This window comes from Pelophylax lessonae (genome assembly GCF_965119305.1).
Source record: "Pelophylax lessonae genome assembly, chromosome: 12".
Taxonomy (NCBI): domain Eukaryota; kingdom Metazoa; phylum Chordata; class Amphibia; order Anura; family Ranidae; genus Pelophylax; species Pelophylax lessonae.
In genome coordinates this window covers 66,140,176-66,160,606 of record NC_138779.1, presented here as the reverse complement: position 1 = coordinate 66,160,606, position 20,431 = coordinate 66,140,176, and the positions used below count along the sequence as shown (strand labels likewise).

General features: G+C 49.2%; 1 protein-coding gene across 5 annotated transcripts in view; it reads left to right on the top strand.

Moving 5' to 3' along the window:
- Positions 1–9,881: 9,881 nt before the first annotated feature.
- Positions 9,882–20,431, top strand: part of NCAM1 (neural cell adhesion molecule 1) — a 507,520-nt gene continuing 496,970 nt past the window's right edge. For 2 of the 5 annotated variants that reach the window (XM_082273679.1, XM_082273678.1), the window contains exon 1: positions 9,882–10,350. In XM_082273679.1, the coding sequence (XP_082129805.1) occupies positions 10,299–10,350 (52 nt within the window). In that variant the 5' untranslated portion in view covers positions 9,882–10,298. The remainder of the gene's footprint in view (positions 10,351–20,431) is intronic. The other 3 variants (XM_082273680.1, XM_082273681.1, XM_082273682.1) reach the window with 3 other exon arrangements.

The window sequence follows — 20,431 nt, the reverse complement described above, 5'->3', positions numbered from 1 at the left end:
CCGATGTGATGGGGGACTTCTGACGTAATAAGAGGCCTCTGATGGGAATAGTGCTCCGATGTGATGGGGGACTTCTGATGTAATAAGAGGCCTCTGATGGGAATAGTGCTCCGATGTGATGGGGGACTCTGATGTGAAAAGTGCTCTGATGTGATGGGGGGGACTTCTGATGTAATAAGAGGCCTCTGATGGGAATAGTGCTCCGATGTGATGGGGGACTTCTGATGTAATCAGAGGCCTCTGATGGGAATAGTGCTCCGATGTGATGGGGGACTTCTGATGTAATAAGAGGCCTCTGATGGGAATAGTGCTCCGATGTGAAGGAGAACTCTGATGTGAAAAGTGCTCTGATGTGATGGGGGGACTTCTGATGTAATAAGAGGCCTCTGATGGGAATAGTGCTCTGATGTGATGGGGGAGTTCTGATGTAATAAGAGGCCTCTGATGGGAATAGTGCTCCGATGTGATGGGGGACTTCTGATGTAATCAGAGGCCTCTGATTGGAATAGTGCTCCGATGTGATGGGGGACTTCTGATGTAATAAGAGGCCTCTGATGGGAATAGTGCTCCGATGTGATGGGGGACTTCTGATGTAATCAGAGGCCTCTGATGGGAATAGTGCTCCGATGTGATGGGGGACTTCTGATGTAATAAGAGGCCTCTGATAGGAATAGTGCTCCGATGTGATGGGGGACTTCTGACGTAATAAGAGGCCTCTGATGGGAATAGTGCTCCGATGTGATGGGGGACGTCTGATGTAATAAGAGGCCTCTGATGGGAATAGTGCTCCGATGTGATGGGGGACTTCTGACGTAATAAGAGGCCTCTGATGGGAATAGTGCTCCGATGTGATGGGGGGCTTCTGATGTAATAAGAGGCCTCTGATGGGAATAGTGCTCCAATGTGATGGGGGACGTCTGATGTAATAAGAGGCCTCTGATGGGAATTGTGCTCCGATGTGATGGGGGACTTCTGATGTAATAAGAGTCATCTGATGGGAATAGTGCTCCGATGTGATGGGGGATTTCTGATGTAATAAGAGGCCTCTGATGGGAATAGTGCTCCGATGTGATGGGGGACTTCTGATGTAATAAGAGGCCTCTGATGGGAATAGTGCTCCGATGTGATGAGGGACTTCTGATGTAATAAGAGTCATCTGATGGGAATAGTGCTCCGATGTGATGGGGGACTTCTGATGTAATAAGAAGCCTCTGATGGGAATAGTGCTCCAATGTAATGGGGGGCTTCTCATGTAATAAGAGGCCTCTGATGGGAATAGTGCTCCGATGTGATGGGGGACTTCTGATGTAATAAGAGGCCTCTGATGGGAATAGTGCTCCGATGTGATCGGGGACTTCTGATGTAATAAGAGGCCTCTGATGGGAATAGTGCTCCAATGTAATGGGGGGCTTCTGATGTAATAAGAGGCCTCTGATGGGAATAGTGCTCCGATATGTGATGGGGGACTTCTGATGTAATAAGAGGCCCCTAATGGGAATAGTGCTCCAATGTGATGGGGGGCTTCTGATGTAATAAGAGGCCTCTGATGGGAATAGTGCTCCGATGTGATGGGGGACTTCTGATGTAATAAGAGGCCTCTGATGGGAATAGTGCTCCGATGTGATGGAGGACCTATGATGTAATAAGAGGCCTGTGATGGGAATAGTGCTCCGATGTGATGGGGGGCTTCTGATGTAATAAGAGGCCTCTGATGGGAATTGTGCTCCGGTGTGATGGGGGGCTTCTGATGTAATAAGAGGCCTCTGATGGGAATTGTGCTCCAATGTGATGGGGAGCTTCTGATGTAAAAAGGGGCCTCTGATGTGAATAGTACTCTGATGTGATGGGGGACTTCTGATGTAATAAGAGGCCTCTGATGGGAATAGTGCTCCGATGTGATGGGGGGTTTCTGATGTAATAAGAGGCCTCTGATGGGAATAGTGCTCTGATGTGATGGGGGGTTTCTGATGTATAAGAGGCCTCTGATGGGAATAGTGCTCCGATGTGATGGGGGGACTTCTGATGTAATAAGAGGCCTCTGATGTGATGGGGGGACTTCTGATGTAATGGGAGGCCTCTGATGTGATGGGGGGGGACTTCTGATGAAATAAGAGGCCTCTGATGTGATGGGGGGACTTCTGGTGTAATGGGAGGCCTCTGATGTGATGGGGGGGGACTTCTGATGAAATAAGAGGCCTCTGATGTGATGGGGGGGACTTCTGATGTAATGGGAGGCCTCTGATGTGATGGGGAGACTTCTGATGTAATAAGAGGCCTCTGATGTGATGGGGGGACTTCTGATGTAATGGGAGGCCTCTGATGTGATGGGGGGACTTCTGATGTAATGGGAGGCCTCTGATGTGATGGGGGGACTTCTGATGTAATGGGAGGCCTCTGATGTGATGGGGGGGCTTCTGATGTAATAAGAGGCCTCTGATGTGATGGGGGGACTTCTAATGTAATGGGAGGCCTCTGAATGTGAAGTTAATTTTATCAAGGTGGTTGTGTACATCATCCCAAGATCAGGCTTCCCATTGATATGTAATATTTTTTTTTTTTTTATATATTTTAGACTGGGTCCCTCTGGATTGTGCATACAATGAAAAAAAAAAAAGGTTAAAGCGGATTTCCGGGCCCAAAATCAATATTTTTTTTTTTGTGCCCATCCACTTGTTCCCCTTCACCTGAAAAGGAATTGGATAGTTAGGTTTTTTTTTTTGTTATTTACTCACCTTGTAATTGAAGATCGAATATACTCACCTAGTCTTCACTTCCTCCCTCTGTGCCGCGGCTCCGCCGTCACTTCCGGGCTTGCACTGATTCCTGGGAGCTGAACGTCATCGCTCCCAGGAATCAATGCGATGGCACCGGCCCCGCTCGTCACTTCCGGGAGGAATGCGGCGCCGCACCGGAAGTGACGAGAGGGGCCGGTGCAGGCGCATTCTGGGACAAGAAGACGCGGAAGAAGACACAGAAGAGGACCGCGCCGGATTCAGCTGCCCACAAGAGAGATGGAAACGCTGTGGAAGAAATTTTATAAGTGAGTATTTCTTCTAAAAGGTAAGTGCGAACCGGGACAGATCAGAGGCTAGCCATTGTGGAATGTACTAGCCCTGACTGTCCCGGGGGAATGTTTGTTGAAAAATGATTTCTGTGCCCGGAACTCAGCTTTAAGAAATGTTGGTCTGGAAACCTGTTTGCTGTAATTAAACTCAAGTTTGGCACCAAGTGATGAAAAATAAGAGAAAAAGAACAGTCACTGTTCATACATCTTTTAAGTGATTTGAGAAATTGGATTGCTAGGCTAAAAAGTCCACTTTGCTCCATTTTTCACTTATCTGCCTTTGATTTCATCTTAAAGTGAATTGAAAGCCTTAAAGAGGATCTCTAGGCTCCTTCAGAAAAAAAAATTATAGTCAGCATGTACAAATACTGTAGCTGCTGACTTTTAATATTAGCGCACTTACCTGTCCAGGAATCCAGCTAGGCTCTCACCCAACCCAATTTTTCAATTGGCTATCGGGTGCTACTGCCACCACCATCTTGCCTGAGGGAAATCAACAGTGAAGACTTGAGGCTTTGCAGCTGGTTTCCTACTGCGCATGCATGAAGCGTGTTGCTCTTTGTGAATGGGCCGGCTGCAGGTAAAGGGGGGGGGGGTGAACTTACGGATCATTTTGCCGGGGCAAACCAAGCCAGAAGTGGGAGTGGGTGGGGGCAGAGTTAGACAAGCGGAGCTTCCCTTTTTTGGGTGGAGCCCCGCTTTAAGTTTTTTTTGTCTTAATAATGTCTATGCATTAAGGTAAAAAACCTAGTGAGCTGCAGGATCCGTTTTGGGTGGCGCCCCGCTTTAAGCTTTTTTTTACTTTAATGAATTCTATGCATTAAGGTAAAAAACTTTGTGAGCTGCAGGATCCCCCCAGCTTCACCCTCCCCCATACTTACCTGAGCCCAATACCGATCCAGTGAGGTGCACAGGAGCATCAGTTCTTGCTACTGTCTCCCTCTTCATTGGGCAGATTGATAGCAGCGGGAGCCATTGGCACTGGCTTCTGTCAATCAAATGATGTAATGAGGGAGCAGGCCAAGCAGTCCAGTCTGTGTCAAAGGATGCAGACAGGGCAGCTCAGGAGTGAGCCTGCACGAGTGCCCCCATAGAAAGCAGCTTTCTATGGGAGCATTCACTAAAGAGGAGGAGCCTGGAGCACCAACGGGGGACCCTGGAAGAAGAGAATCGGCTGTGCTCTGTGCAAAACTATTGCACAGAGTAGGTAAGTATAACATGTTTATTATTTAAATTTAAAAAATAAATAAAATGAACCAGAGCAACCAATCCTGTGTAAGACTTCATTTACTAACCTACTTGTCTTACTAATTGCATTCTCAGCAGAGAACAGCGGAGCTGGATGATGAATAAATATGTACAGCCAGCGTTAGGGTCAACCCTTTGTTCAGACGCATATGTGTGTTAGGCCAGCTGAAAGAGGTTATTATTATATTATATAGTATTTATAAAGCGCCTACAGTTTACGCAGCACTTTACAACTTAAAATACACTTTAATACAGTAGGAATCAGAGGGTTATCTTTTTTTGAAGTGTCACAACAGAAAATGACACTTACTTCAAGCCTATAGTCCACAGTGTGTCATGGTGCATGAAGGCAACAACGTTCTCTGCGCAACAGCCCCCCCCCCCCATTACTTATCTAAGCCCCACCGTGATCCAGCGATGTGCATGAGAGCCTCAGCTCTCTAGAGACTCTCCCTCCCCATTTGCTGAGACAGCCAATGGCTCTAGCTACTGTCAATTACAGCCAGTGAGCCAATGAGAAGAGAGGGGGCTGAGACACAGCTCTGTGTTTGAATGGACATGCAGCGGCTTGGGAGTGAGTCTTCTTGAGTGCTCTCATTGCATGCTGCTTGCTCTGAGGGCACTTGGCAGAAGATGAGGATATGTTTGTTATTTTTAAAAAAAGAATTACCTTTAAAGTGGTTGTTAACCCAAGCTGAGAACTTTTACCTAAAGGTACGCCTTTAATCAGGCTTACCTATAGGTACTGTAATTATCTCCTAAACTTGCAACATTTAGGAGATATTTACATTGCATGCAGCTGATAACGTCATCAGTGCATGCACTCTGAAGGAACAGCCACCCGTGCCGTTTTTTCATACCACTGTGCTGCGACTAGTGGCTTCCGCGCACACGCGGCTCCTGGCCAGTAGCATACCCGGAGTCCGCAGATCCGGAAGGAAGATGGCTGAAAATCGATGCGTCCTCCAGCGGGGACGACAAGGGCTTCGTTAGGAGGTAAGTGTCACATAATGTGCTAGTATGCAATGCATACTAGCACAGTATGCTTTTACTTTTCAAGGGGAAAAAAAAAAACACACTAGGTTTACTTCCTCTTTAATATCACTTTAATAGCTTGTATAATCCCTTTGGCACTCAGGAAAACTCAATGCCTGGCACTCCAAAATCTATATGAATTGCTTTTGAGGCAGAATTGGGCACTTTTGGCCGATAGCCTTGAATAGAAATACCTGAAAATGACCTGTTTACTAGTAGCTCGTAGAGTCATCCTCGCAAACTGGATATCCCCAGTATGTCCTTCCATCACCCAGGTGAAACGAGAACTTCATAGCCTTTTGACCAAAGACCAACTCAGCACGGACTTTAATCACAAGTCATCCTCTGCCCCCTTTTCCGACAAATAGCAGGATTTTCTGGACTCGCTACCCAGGGATGCAACACCCAACCTACAAGATGGGACATTCTCTTACTCGCTCCCTGGTTAGGGGTCAGTTACTGTAGGCCACAGACTCACTCCTAGCCCCCCCCCTCTCCACACTTCCCCCCCCCCTTTTTATTCCTTTGTTTGGCTCAACTTGCAGGTTGTTAGCATAGATCCATCCAACTAGGATTCTAGAATGGTTGCATGAGCCTTTTGACCGTTTACTCACCTATACTCTGTCAGACACCTTGGATGTTGGTCTGCAAATGCTTTTAAATTTGCAAAAATGTTGTTTTTGTCTTCCTGCATTTTTTTATGTACCCTTATTTGGTTTTAATAAAGTTTATTGAAAAAAAAAAAAGAAATACCTGAAAATTAAGCACCGTTGTGCATTTTATTTTAACATTTTTTAGCCTGTAGGAACTGACCTTCCCACCCTAGTGCTTTGTATTGGCTAAAACAAAATGCCTGAAACTTGAATTCACATGTAAGGCCTTAAGGCCGGTACACGCTTGACGAAAATCAGATGAAATATCCTCCGATTTTTCTCTGTCTTCTCAGCATTCATTACCATTTTTAGTCGACAGTGCATAAATGTTCACGAAATTTCTCGTCCGATTTTTCTTTTTTTTTGGCACATTTGTTCCTAGACTTCCGGGTTGTCAGCAACTTCAGCTCATGCGCGGTCTTTCGTATCCGATTTTTCACGGACGTACTGCATACACATTAAATGAAAATCGGTCGTCTGGGGACGGACGAAAAAAAATTTTGGTGTTTGTCCCTCCATTTTTTTTCGTTGAAAATGTCAGCATCGGCTGCTGAAAGTTGTGTACACACTAGGCGAAAATCGGACGATTTCACATCAGGCGGGAATTTTCGGCAGATTTTCTACTAGTGTGTACCCTGCTTTATACCTATGGAGAGAACAAAACGCCACTTTTAGAGGTGTTTTTCATTTTGTTTTATTCCTGTGAATGCAGGTCTATTTCTGCCAATCTGTCCGTGCCCATTGTGGCGCTTAGGTTTGCATTTGAGAGCAGCATTCAGGGGGCTCCTTATCTGCGTTCAGAGAACTTCACCGGCACAAATGACACACCTACACACATAAATGCTTGTAAACGCACATGTTAAATAATTGCAGTGGCCAGAATAAATGAATACAGTAAACCCCCCTCCATTGCGGGGGTTACGTTCCAGACCCAGCCGCGAAAAGTGAAATTCCGCGAAATAGAAAAACCCTATTAACATGCATTGTAGGCATGTTTTTTTTACTGTCACTGTACGTGTAAAAGCATTTTAAGGTCTTTAAACACACTTTTAAAACAATAGAAACTCATTTAAACACATAAAAGATACTTAGAGACAGAGCAAGAGCTATGAAAAACACAAAAATCTTTCATTTTTTAATGATTTATATAGTAAAATAACATTACAAAAAAAAACGCGAATTACCGGGACCGCAAAAACTGAACCGCGATGTAGCGGGGGATTACTGTATTCTAGCCTTTAGAATACATTTATGGGCAGACTCTTCTAAATGCCATACACCTGTAATTGCACATAAATTAATATACTGTAATTACCTGCCAAAATTAGCATTTCATTTATTTATTTTTTTACAGGAAGATGCAGCATAGATAAGAGTATTTTATTATGCTAAAGTCTAAAATACTTGAAATACATGTCTAAGGGCTTGTTTTCACCCCACACCTCCCTTAAAATGGAACTTGACACCGAAAGGGAGGTAATTCCATTTTAACACTCCACTCCCCAGTTTTTACTTTTTGATTTGTTCATTAAACACTTGAGCTCCAGGGGGGTATGTTTTATTATATAAACATAAACAATTTAAATAAACATAATATACAAATGACCCAAAAATTTGAAAAAAAAAAACAGCTTTCTGTTTTAAAACATATCCAATAAAATCAAATTTCTTCATAAAATTAGAGCAAAATGTATACTGCAAATTGTTTTGCAAAATGTATACTGTAAATTGGTTTGTGTGAAAGTAATAGCGTCTACAAACTATGGGATTTATCTGAAAATTGATCATTCCTGATAGCCTTAGCTGAAACACAAGATCTCTCTTTTACTCCCTGACAGAACAGCGGTCTGCATTGTTTCCATAGGCAGACCGCCATTCTGTCATTCCTCCGAACGATTGGTGGGTCCCGGTGGCCATCGCGGATGCCGGACCCGCTGATTAGCTTCCGCTGTGTCCAATCACAGCGGGAGTGGCGCTCCGGTGGCATGCGCGCTCCCTACATCTCATGCACAAAATCACGTACATATACGTGATTTTGCGCAGCCGGGCTGCCCTGCTGCAGTATATATGTGGTGGGCGGTCCAGAACTGGTTAACCACTTTCTTATTGCACTATAGCCGAGAATAGGCAACCGTGTAGCTCTGTTGTGTCGGTAGGGCGTCCATAGATGTCCTCCCAGAACCATACCTCTCATGCGCCCCCTGGGACGCACATCCGCTGCTCTCTGCGATAGCTATTTCTTTCTAACACAGCCGATCACAGATCGTGGTAAAGGGTGATTCACAGCGGCTCTTTACCACGTGATCAGATGTATCCAATCACAGCTGATCACAGTGCAAACAGGCTTTACGATTATCAGCATTACTCACAGCGTGAGGATAGAAGAGCCGGTAACTGACAATCCTGACAGGGGACATGCACATAGATAACCAGGACACTGATGATCAGTGCCCTGATTATTAGTGCAGCCCCATCAGTGCAGCCTATCAGTGCCACCTGTCAGTGCCACCTGTCAGTGGAGCCTCAATAGTACCTCCTCATTAATGTCCATCAGTTTCTCCTCATCAGTGCCCATCAATGCAGCATCATCAGTGTAAATCAGTGCAGACTATCAGTGTCCATCAGTGCAGCCTATAAGTGCCACCTGTCAGTTTCTCCTCATCAGTGCCTCCTCATCAATGCCCATTTGTTTATTCTCATCAGTGCCCATCAATGCAGCCTCATTGGTGCAAATCAGTGCAGCATAATCAGTGCCTATCAGTGCAGCCTCATCAGTGCCCATCAGTGCAGCATATCAGTGTCCATCAGTGCAGCATATCAGTGTCCATCAGTGCAGCCTATCAGTGTCCATCAGTGCAGCCTATCAGTGCCCATCAGTACAGCCTATTGCTGTCTATCAGTGCAGCCTATCAGTGTCCATCAGTGCAGCCTATTAGTGTCTATCAGTGCAGCCTATCAGTGTCCATCAGTGCGATCTATCAGTGTCCACCAGTGCAGCCTATCAGTGCTCATTGGTGCAGCCTATCAGTGTCCATCAGTGCAGCCTATCAGTGCCCATCAGTGCAGCCTATCAGTGCCCATCAGTGCAGTCTATTAGTGTCCATTGGTGCAGTTTATCAGTGTCCATCAGTGCAGCCTATCAGTGCCCATCAGTGCAGCCTATCAGTGCACATCAGTGCAGCCTATCAGTGTAGCCTTTCAGTGCCCATCAGTGCAGCCTATAAGTGTCCATCAGTGTAGCCTATCAGTGCCCATCAGTGCAGCCTATCAGTGTCCATCAGTGTAGCCTATCAGTGCCCATCAGTGCAGCCTATGAGTGTCCATCAGTGCAGCCTATCAGTGCCAATCTGTGAAAGGAAATATTACTTATTTGCTTAATTTTATAACAGAAACTAGAAAAAAGTAATTGTTTTCAAAATGTACGGTCTTTTTTCGCTTGTTTAGTAAAAAATTAATAAAATAAAATAAAAAACAATGGTGATAAAATACCATCATAAAAAAGCTCTCTCTGTCTCAAAAAAAATGATAAAATTTGAATATGGGTATAGTGTTGCATGACCGCGCAATTCAAATGCGACAGCGCTTAAAAATGAAAATTGGCCTAGGCAGGAAGGGGTTATAAGTGCCCAGTAAGCAACTGATTAATAAAACGTGTTTCTGATAATAAATCCAAAAGCTCCATAAAAATAATCATTTCTTTCCATTCCTGTCTAAACAAAAGCCCATCTCTGTTTATTTGCAGCGATGATCAGATCCTGCTGGAGATCCTTTCCACAAAGGGGCTGGGTCTGATGTAGAAGTCCATGCCATCTTTTGCACACAGCTGCCTCCTGCTATCCTCGCCAGTCTCTCCCCCCTCTCTCTCTCTCTCTCTCCCTGAGCTTGGTGGATGCTCAGTAATATTTGTACAGAGGCTGCGGAGGGATACTGGTGTTGCTCTCTCTCTCATCCAGACACCAACTTGGAGTTTGTGGCTGGGCGCATTGATCAGGTCTGCTTGCTGGGGGTGTGCTGAGGCTCAGACTGTCACTCATTCTCTGATCAGTGCCTGCACACAGCTTACTGAGCAGCTGGCAATCCACTCCAATAAAAAGAATTCTTTTTTTTTTTGCTAAATACACTCAACCTGCAAAAAAAAAAAAGGGGGGAGAAGAAAATTATCAAGACCCCATTTTACCACCATTGCACCAAATCCAGCATTTGCAACAAAAGGGGATCTTAAAACGCCTAGGAGCATCTTTGGAGCTGAGCATTTATATAGGAGCAGCAGGAGGAATTCCTGGCTCTGCAGACTTACAATGCTGCACACTAAGGATCTCATCTGGACTTTATGGTTCCTGGGAGCTGCAGGTATTTCATTCTATTTTCTACATTTGCTGATTGTTTGTTTGTTGATGTCAGTGCGGTGAGTGGAGGATCGGATCTGTAGAAGGATCGGATCTGTAGAAGGATCGGATCTATAGAAGGATGTGTGATCAGAAAGATCAGATCTGTAGAAGGATCAGATTTATAGAAAGATCAGATCTATAGAAGGATGTGTGATCAGAAAGATCAGATCTGTAGAAGGATCAGATCTATAGAAGGATCAGATCTATAGAAGGATCAGATCTATAGAAGAATAAGATTTATAGAAGGATCCGATTTTATAGAAGGATGGGTGATCAGAAGGATCGGATCTATAAAAGGATCAGATTTATAGAAGGATCAGATCTATAAAAGGATCAGATCTATAAAAGGATCAGATTTATAGAAGGATCAGATCTATAAAAGGATCAGATTTATAGAAGGATCAGATCTGTAGAAGGATCGGATCTATAGAAGGATCGGATCTATAGAAGGATCGGATCTGTAGAAGGATCGGATCTGTAGAAGGATGTGTATTTTTATAGTCGGTGCTTTGTTGTGATCTATAGATCGCTTTGTTTTAGGTCTTGTATCCGGCGTTGTTGTGTTTCTTCTTGTGATGAATACATTGTATCAGTCAGATGCTGGAAGCGGTGCAGGGGATGGGGCTGCTTCTCCCTTTTGTTTTAGCCCTCCTCTGTAGGATGAGGTGCCATTCCCACCATGGCTGATTAATGCCAATCTATGCAGCACAACAACTGTACTATGTATCGGTCCTGATCCCCTATAGACCTGCATCAGTCAGTGCCCGGCAATTCACTGCCATTCAATCAGAGGCTGATCGTTATTGTGTATTCTGAACATGATTTGTACAGGGGGGGGGGGGGGGGGTCACTGATTCTGCATCCTAAATCTGGGGAACTTTCATCTCCACATCCTTCCTTCCATGGCTGGACATCCAATCTCATCCAATCACATCTGCTCAGTGTGATGTGCCATTCAAAGGTCTGATCGTACAGCCATGGCATGCATTGTGCGCTGCAGACCATTCCATTCCTATTACACTGTGTGATCTGGGATTGGCAAGTTGGTGGTTAGAGCTGGTCATGGTACCCAGAGAAGCAGAGGCTGGAGATGGATCACATCCTCCATCCCATCCCCATCGCCCACCTCCCATCCATCCTCTGCCCATCTCTGCTGGGATCACTTCTAGGCAATGCCAGGTGTACAGTCTACTTCTATAGGGTATATATGTATATATAGGGTTCTGCAGGGGAGAGGAGGATGGTGGTGGTGGTACCCCATAGACATGGACATTTTCTTCTCTGTGAATAATATGGTGTGATCACTGACTGCCCCCCATAGACATGTCTTCTCCTATCTATCTATCTATCTATCTATCTATCTATCTATCTATCTATCTATCTATCTATCTATCTATCTATCTATCTATCTATCTATCTATCTATCTATCTATCTATCTATCTATCTATCTATCTATCTATCTATCTATCTATCTATCTATCTATCATCTATCTAGTGTGATCATTGACTACTACAGTGCTGATGCTGCTGAGATGCCTCAGTAGACATTTACACCCCCCCCCCCCCCCCTTACACACACCTCATCCTCCCATCCTCATCTCCTCTCCCTTCACCACCTCCTCTCTTCTCCTCTCCTATCTCTGCAGTAGACATTAGCACTCTATTTCCCCTATCTCTCTCCCTTCCTTCTCTTCTCCCTTCCTTCCATCTTCTCCCCTCTATTTCTTTCTCTCCTCCATCTCTCTCTCTCCTTCTCTCCTCCATCTCTCTCTCTCCTTCTCTCCTCCATCTCTCTCTCTCCTTCTCTCCTCCATCTCTCTCTCTCCTTCTCTCCTCCATCTCTCTCTCTCTCTCTCCTTCTCTCCTCCATCTCTCTCTCTCCTTCTCTCTCCTCCATCTCTCTCTATCCTTCTCTCTCCTCCATCTCTCTCTCTCCTTCTCTCTCCTCCATCTCTCTCTCTCTCTCCTTCTCTCTCCTCCATCTCTCTCTCTCTCCTTCTCTCTCCTCCATCTCTCTCTCTCCTTCTCTCCTCCATCTCTCTCTCTCCTTCTCTCTCCTCCATCTCTCTCTCTCCTTCTCTCTCCTCCATCTCTCTCTCTCCTTCTCTCTCCTCCATCTCTCTCTCTCCTTCTCTCTCCTCCATCTCTCTCTCTCTCCTTCTCTCTCCTCCATCTCTCTCTCTCTCCTTCTCTCTCCTCCATCTCTCTCTCTCTCCTTCTCTCTCCTCCATCTCTCTCTCTCCTTCTCTCTCCTCCATCTCTCTCTCTCTCCTTCTCTCCTCCATCTCTCTCTCTCTCTCCTTCTCTCCTCCATCTCTCTCTCTCTCCTTCTCTCTCCTCCATCTCTCTCTCTCTCCTTCTCTCTCCTCCATCTCTCTCTCTCTCCTTCTCTCTCCTCCATCTCTCTCTCTCTCCTTCTCTCTCCTCCATCTCTCTCTCTCCTTCTCTCTCCTCCATCTCTCTCTCTCTCCTTCTCTCTCCTCCATCTCTCTCTCTCTCTCCTTCTCTCTCCTCCATCTCTCTCTCTCCTTCTCTCCTCCTTCTTCCTCTCTCTCTTCTCTATCTCCCAGCATCTCCACCATTCCCTCTCCTCTACTTCGCTCTCTCCCCATCTCTTCTATCCTCTCTCCTCTATCTTCTCCCATTTCCTCCTATTTCTCCTCTTATTTCTCCTCTCTCCTCTATTTCTCCCTCTTTTTCCCTCTCTTCTCCCTATTCCCATTCTCTCTCTCCTCCTCTCTTCTTTCTCCTCTCCTCTGCTGTCCTCTTCTCACTCCTTAGCAGACATTAGTACTTGTTCTATGCCCTCATCTCATCCTCCCATGCCCCCCCAGTGATGGCTCCTCTCAGGCCATGTAGTGTACAGATGTATGTAGAGAAGTGATGTCAGGATGGTCTCCTGGCTTCCTCACATAGCGGATTGCTGTCTACCTGCTCATGGTGATCAGATGTATCCAATCACAGCTGGTCACAGTGCAAACAGTGCTGTGTGATGGAGGGGTGATGCCCCCCTGGTAGTGCTGTGTGGTGGAGGGGTGATCCCCCCCCCCCTGGCAGTGCTGTGTGGTGGAGGGGTGATGCCCCCCTGGTAGTGCTGTGTGGTGGAGGGGTGATGTTCCCCCCTGGTAGTGCTGTGTGGTGGAGGGGTGATGCCCCCCTGGCAGTGCTGTGTGGTGGGGGGGTGATGTCCTCTCCTAGCAGTGCTGTGTGGTGGAGGGGTGATTCCCCCCTGGCAGTGTTGTGTGGTGGAGGGGTGATGCCCCCCTGGTAGTGCTGTGTGGTGGAGGGGTGATGTTCCCCCCTGGCAGTGCTGTGTGGTGGAGGGGTGATGCCCCCCCTGGTAGTGCTGTGTGGTGGAGGGGTGATGCCCCCCTGGCAGTGCTGTGTGGTGGAGGGGTGATGTCCTCTCCTAGCAGTGCTGTGTGGTGGAGGGGTGATTCCCCCCTGGCAGTGTTGTGTGGTGGAGGGGTGATGCCCCCCCTGGTAGTGCTGTGTGGTGGAGGGGTGATGTTCCCCCCTGGCAGTGCTGTGTGGTGGAGGGGTGATGCCCCCCTGGTAGTGCTGTGTGGTGGAGGGGTGATGTTCCCCCCTGGTAGTGCTGTGTGGTGGAGGGGTGATGCCCCCCCTGGCAGTGTTGTGTGGTGGAGGGGTGATGCCCCCCTGGCAGTGCTGTGTGGTGGAGGGGTGATGTCCTCTCCTTGCAGTGCTGTGTGGTGGAGGGGTGATGCCCCCTGGCAGTGCTGTGTGGTGGAGGGGTGATGCCCCCCTGGAAGTGCTGTGTGGTGGAGGGGTGATGCCCCCCCCTGGCAGTGCTGTGTGGTGGAGGGGTGATGTCCTCTCCTGGCAGTGCTGTGTGGTGGAGGGGTGATGCCCCCTGGCAGTGCTGTGTGGTGGAGGGGTGATTCCCCCCTGGTAGTGCTGTGTGGTGGAGGGGTGATGCCCCCCTGGCAGTGCTGTGTGGTGGAGGGGTGATGCCCCCCCCCCTGGCAGTGCTGTGTGGTGGAGGGGTGATGCCCCCCTGGCAGTGCTGTGTGGTGGAGGGGTGATGCCCCCCTGGTAGTGCTGTGTGGTGGAGGGGTGATGCCCCCCCCCCTGGCAGTGTTGTGTGGTGGAGGGGTGATGCCCCCCTGGCAGTGCTGTGTGGTGGAGGGGTGATGCCCCCCTGGCAGTGCTGTGTGGTGGAGGGGTGATGTCCTCTCCTTGCAGTGCTGTGTGGTGGAGGGGTGATGCCCCCTGGCAGTGCTGTGTGGTGGAGGGGTGATGCCCCCCTGGTAGTGCTGTGTGGTGCAGGGGTGATTCCCCCCCCCCCACCCTGGCAGTGCTGTGTGGTGGAGGGGTGATGCCCCCCTGGCAGTGCTGTGTGGTGGAGGGGTGATGCCCCCCTGGCAGTGCTGTGTGGTGGAGGGGTGATGTTCCCCCCTGGCAGTGCTGTGTGGTGGAGGGGTGATGCCCCCCTGGCAGTGCTGTGTGGTGGAGGGGTGATGTCCTCTCCTTGCAGTGCTGTGTGGTGGAGGGGTAATGCCCCCTGGCAGTGCTGTGTGGTGGAGGGGTGATGCCCCCCTGGTAGTGCTGTGTGGTGCAGGGGTGATTCCCCCCCCCCCCCCCTGGCAGTGCTGTGTGGTGGAGGGGTGATGTTCCCCCCTGGCAGTGCTGTGTGGTGGAGGGGTGATGCCCCCCTGGCAGTGCTGTGTGATGGAGGGGTGATGCCCCCCCCCCTGGCAGTGTTGTGTGGTGGAGGGGTGATGCCACCCTGGCAGTGCTGTGTGGTGGAGGAGGGAGGGGTGGATGGTCTATGACTCTATGTGGTGATGGAGGGACTGCTCCCCTCCTCCTCCTGGCACATTCACAACTATAACGGTGCAGCGTTGTGGTAATACCGTGCGGTGTGTGCTGTGATGTTATTACGGTGTGAATGGGGGCGATATCGGTATGTGAGGTCACGTGACAATACGTTATGATGCTCGGTGTGCCCGCTCTCTGGCGTCTGCCAGGTTCTCAGCGGCGCGCCTTAGGGTGGAGGCTGAGCGCGCTCACGGTGCCCTGAGTTCCCGGGCCAATCAGGAGACGTCCCTATGGGCGGGAAAATATTTATTCCCAGCGCAGCGTTCTCTGATGTATAGTAACACACAGACTGTCCTCCGACTCACCTCCATAGAGCTGTGCTGGGAGGGGGGACATTACCTCACCCAGCCCCACCCTGCCCCCCTCTCCTCTCAGATACCACACATCAGGGACTATGGCCTCCAGTCCTGAATGATAACAGGTTCATGACTGATTGTACAGGACAAAGTGCGGAGACAATGTACACAACAACATGGCAGAGTGGTGTTTACTGGCCTGGTGTGGTGCCAATAAATAAGATTGTGGTGGGAAATAAATGAATGTCCTGGTTACATTGATGTATGACGTTAGGCCATTCATGTGTCCACAGAGGGCGGGGGCATTGTCTGTCACAATGGCGGTGACCTTCTGCTCCTTCACCACAACCAAACACCCCCACAGAACAATGCCATCATCTCCTCAGCTTTCCACCACCCTTCACAACTGATTTACAGGCCAGGCAGATGGCGTTTTATTTCTGTATCCCCTCTGCAGGAACAGGAGGGAGACTTCTTCACACGGGGTGACACCGATAACAGGAGGCTCTCACTCCAGATGTAATGGGGTACCTGGACATATATTCACCATACACAGGACAGGGGCTTTTATTCTTTTTTTCTCCTATCCCCTTTTCTGCCCCTCCATCGGGTCCCCCCCCCCCCCCCAGTGGTGTATTTTGGTTTTGTGCTGCCCTAGGCAAGACTAACATTGGGCACCCCCTCTCCCCCTCCTATGTAAATTTGCCCACCCCTTCCTGTTTAACGGATGTGAGTCCCTCCCAGAAAGAACCCCCGAGATCTCATGAGAGGGGGTGAGAGAGAGAGGGGGGGTGGGTGAGGGAGGGAGAGAGAGTGGGGGCGGGTAAGGGAGGGTGAGGGTGGATGAGAGAGAGAAAGGGGGGTAAAAGTAAGAGAGGGAGAGAGGTGGTGGGCGAGAGAGGAGGTGGTGAGTGAGAGAGAGGAGGAGGTGGGCGAGAGAGGAGGTGGTGGGCGAGAGAAAGGAGGTGGTGGGCTAGGGGGAAGGTGGTGGGTGAGAGAGAGGAGGTAGTGGGCGAGAGAGAGGAGGTAGTGGGCGAGAGAGAGGAGGTGGTGGGCGAGAGAGAAGGTGGTGGGCGAGAGAAAGGAGGTGGTGGGCTAGGGAGAAGGTGGTGGGCAGGAGAGAAGGTGGTGGGCAGGAGAGGAGGTGGTGGGTGAGAGAGAAGGTGGTGGGCGAGAGAGAGGAGGTTGTGGGCGAGAGAGGAGGTGGTGGGCTAGGGAGAAGGTGGTGGGCGAGAGAGAGGAGGTGGTGGGCAAGAGAGAAGGTGGTGGGTGAGAGAGAGGAGGAGGTGGGCGAGAGAGAAGGTGGTGAGCGAGAGAGAGGAGGAGGTGGGCGAGAGAGGAGGTGGTGGGCGAGAGAAAGGAGGTGGTGGGCTAGGGGGAAGGTGGTGGGTGAGAGAGAGGAGGTGGTGGGTGGGAGAGAGGAGGTAGTGGGCGAGAGAGAGGAGGTGGTGGGCGAGAGAGAAGGTGGTGGGCGAGAGAAAGGAGGTGGTGGGCTAGGGAGAAGGTGGTGGGCGAGAGAGAGGAGGTGGTGGGCAGGAGAGAAGGTGGTGGGCAGGAGAGAAGGTGGTGGGTGGGAGAGAGGAGGTGGTGGGTGAGAGAGAAGGTGGTGGGCGAGAGAGAGGAGGTGGTGGGCGAGAGAGGAGGTGGTGGGCTAGGGAGAAGGTGGTGGGCGAGAGAGAGGAGGTGGTGGGCTAGGGAGAAGGTGGTGGGCGAGAGAGAGGAGGTGGTGAGCGAGAGAGAGGAGGTGGTGGGCGAGAGAGAGGAGGTGGTGAGCGAGAGAGAGGAGGTGGTGGGCGAGAGATAGGAGGTGGTGAGCGAGGGAGAGGAGGTGGTGGGCAAGAGAGAAGGTGGTGTGCGAGAGAGAGGAGGTGGTGGGCGAGAGAGAGGAGGTGGTGGGCGAGAGAGAGGAGGTGGTTGAGAGGAGAGGGGGGGTGAGAGAAGGGATGAGAGGGAGAAATGGGGGGCAGGGCAAGGGAGTCACTGCTGTGACCTCATTGGTTGCTAGATGCCAAGCGGCTCTAACAACCAGTGGCCAATAGAGTCTCAGGTGGAGTCGGGGGAGGCTATTTTGCGCCCCCCTGCAAAGTGCTACCCTAGGCCTGGGCCTTGTCATCCTAGGCCAAAATACAGCACTGCCCCCCAATCCCTCCCTCTGTTTTCTCCACTTTCCTCACTTTTTATCTTTTTTTCTCTCTCCCTCTCCCCCCCTCTTTCATTCTCTTTCTCCTTTATCCCTTTTCTTCTCTTCTTCCTCCCTTCCTCCCTCCCTTTCTCTTTCCTGTTTCTCTCTCTCTTCCTCTCTCTCTCTCTTCCCCCTATTTCTCTTTCTCTCTCCCCTTTCCCTCTCTTTTTCTCTCTCCCCCCCCTTCTCTCTCTCTCTCTCTCTTCCTCTCTCTCTCCCCATTCTCTCTCTCTCTTTCCACCTCGTTCTCTCCCTCTCTACCTCTCTTTTTTTCCTCTCTCTCCCTCTCAATCTCTCCTCTCTCTTCCCCTTCTTTTCTCTCTTCGCCTCACCCCCCCCCCCCAACAATCTCTTACTCTCTCTCTTCTTCTTCTCTTTCTCTCTCTCTCTCTCTCTCTGTCTCTCTCTCTCTCTCTTCCTCTTTCAATCTCTCCTCTCTCTCTCTTTCTTCCTCTCTTTCTCTTCCTGTCTCTCTCTTCCTCTCTCAATCTCTGCCCTCAATCTCTCCTCTTTCTCTCAATCGCTCCTCCCTCTCTCTTCCTCTCTCAATCTCTGCCCTCAATCTCTCCTCTCTCTCTCAATCTCTCCTCTCTCTCTCAATCTCTCCTCTCTCTCTCAATCTCTCCTCTCTCTCTCAATCTCTCCTCTCTCTCTTGATCTCTCCTCTCTCTCTCTTCCTCTCTCTCTCAATCTCTCCTCTCTCTCTTGATCTCTCCTCTCTCTCTCGGTCTCTCCTCTCTCTCTCTTCCTCTCTCTCTCGGTCTCTCCTCTCTCTCTCCCCCGCTCTCTTAATCTCTCCTCTCTCTTCCTTTCTCTCTCTCCCCCTCTTTTCCTCTCCTCTCCATCTTGGTCTCTTCTCTCCCCTCTCTCTATGCATCTCTCTCTTTCTCTCTCTCTTCTTCTCTCTCTGGTCTCTTCCTCTCTCGCCATCTTGCTCGCTTACACCCCCCCTCTCTATCTATCTCTCTCTTTCTTCTTCTCTCTCCTCTCCATCTTGCTCTCTTCTCCCTCCCTCTCTATCTCTCTCTTTCTTTCTCCCTTCTTCTCTCGCTATCTCCTTTCTCTTCCTCTCTCTCCATTTTGCTCTCTTCCACCCCCTCTCTCTTCTCTGTCTCTCTGGCTCTGTCTATTCCCGTTGCTCACTCCTCCCCCCAATCAGTTGATGGAGAGGGGGATGGAGATGAGGCTCCTAGCACCTGCTACATTCAGTCTGTGGGGAGTTGTTAAGAAATAGGCTCAGACACAGCGAGCCGTTCCCTGCTTCCCCTGGGTTTTTTCTTAAAGAAGAAAACAAATCAATGCAGGCTGGAAGTTGATTTAAATTGTCCTTTTCCTGATTATAACAAACTGCCAGTCACTGTATTCTACTTGGTTCCATATCCATATGTACGTCTGTCAGTAGATTGTCACTGAGGGTATTTATGTACACATGACATCATATGGAACCCAGCTTAGTGCCGAGTGAAGATCATTTTCTTTAAATTAAACCCGAAAAGGGACATTTAATAGGAGGAATCGCTGCTGTTGGCCATGACAACAAATCTGTTTCCAATACATTTTTTTCCTGGAAACTTTAGAGACACAAAATATATAGGCCAACTGTTCTTTTATACAAAACTCCGATATTCATTTTCCATGGCTTCCTCTTCAAATGATGAAATACAAATATCTGAGATAGTGGACCAAAACCACCCATAGATTAGTGAGATTGGGCAGACATCGTGTTTGATGGTACAATCCCATGTGACGAGACAGCAGGACTCAGCAGCCACCAAACTCTGGTCTCATCCCTGGACAGAGAAGGAGCAGAAGTATGCTGAGGAGTTATTTCTGTTGCATGACCCTCCTGTAAGCATGTTTACAGTGTTAGACTGATACCTCCCTCCCCATCAATAGAGCTTTATTGGCTCACACTGCTGGCCCTTCCATTCTAAGGGTTCATTCAGTGGCGAAACTACCGACCCGCCACACTTGTGACTGGGCCCTGGGGTTCTGCCACTGTGGGAGGCATCAAAACGGCTGTGGGAGCATAAAGTGGGGTACACACTAGTAGAAAATCTGCCGAAAATTCCCGCCCGATGTGAAATCGTCCGATTTTCGCCTAGTGTGTACACAACTTTCAGCAGCCGATGCTGACATTTTCAACGAAAAAAAAACGGAGGGACAAACACCAACATTTTTTTCGTCCGTCCCCAGACGACCGATTTTCAGTTAACCGGTTGCCGACTGCGCACAGTATATTTACTGCGGCAGTCAGCCCCGACCAGGCAGAGTGACGTAGATCTACGTCGCTAGCCTGTCACCGGGTTTTGAGCCAATAGCGGGCGAGCGCGCCCGCCTCGGCTCGTTCACAGAGGAGTGCGGGCGTGTGACCGGCGGACCCGATGTCCGCCGGTCACACTACGATCGTCGGTAGAGCGGGAGAAAGGCGGGCGGCTTATGTAAACAAGCCGCCTGTCATTCTCCCCTGTGTAAAAATGCAGATCAGACGGTTCTACTATGTAGAACCGTTGATCTCTGTTTTTACAATAGTAGACATGTCCCATCACAGTTAGAATCACGCCCCTAGGACACACTTAACCCCTCCCTCTCCAATACAGTTAACCCCTTCCCTACCAGTGTCATTTTTGCAGTAAGGTGCATATATATAGCACTGATTACTGCAGTAAAGTCACTGGTACCCCCAAAAGTGTCAAAAATGTCAGTCAAAGGTCCGATCTGT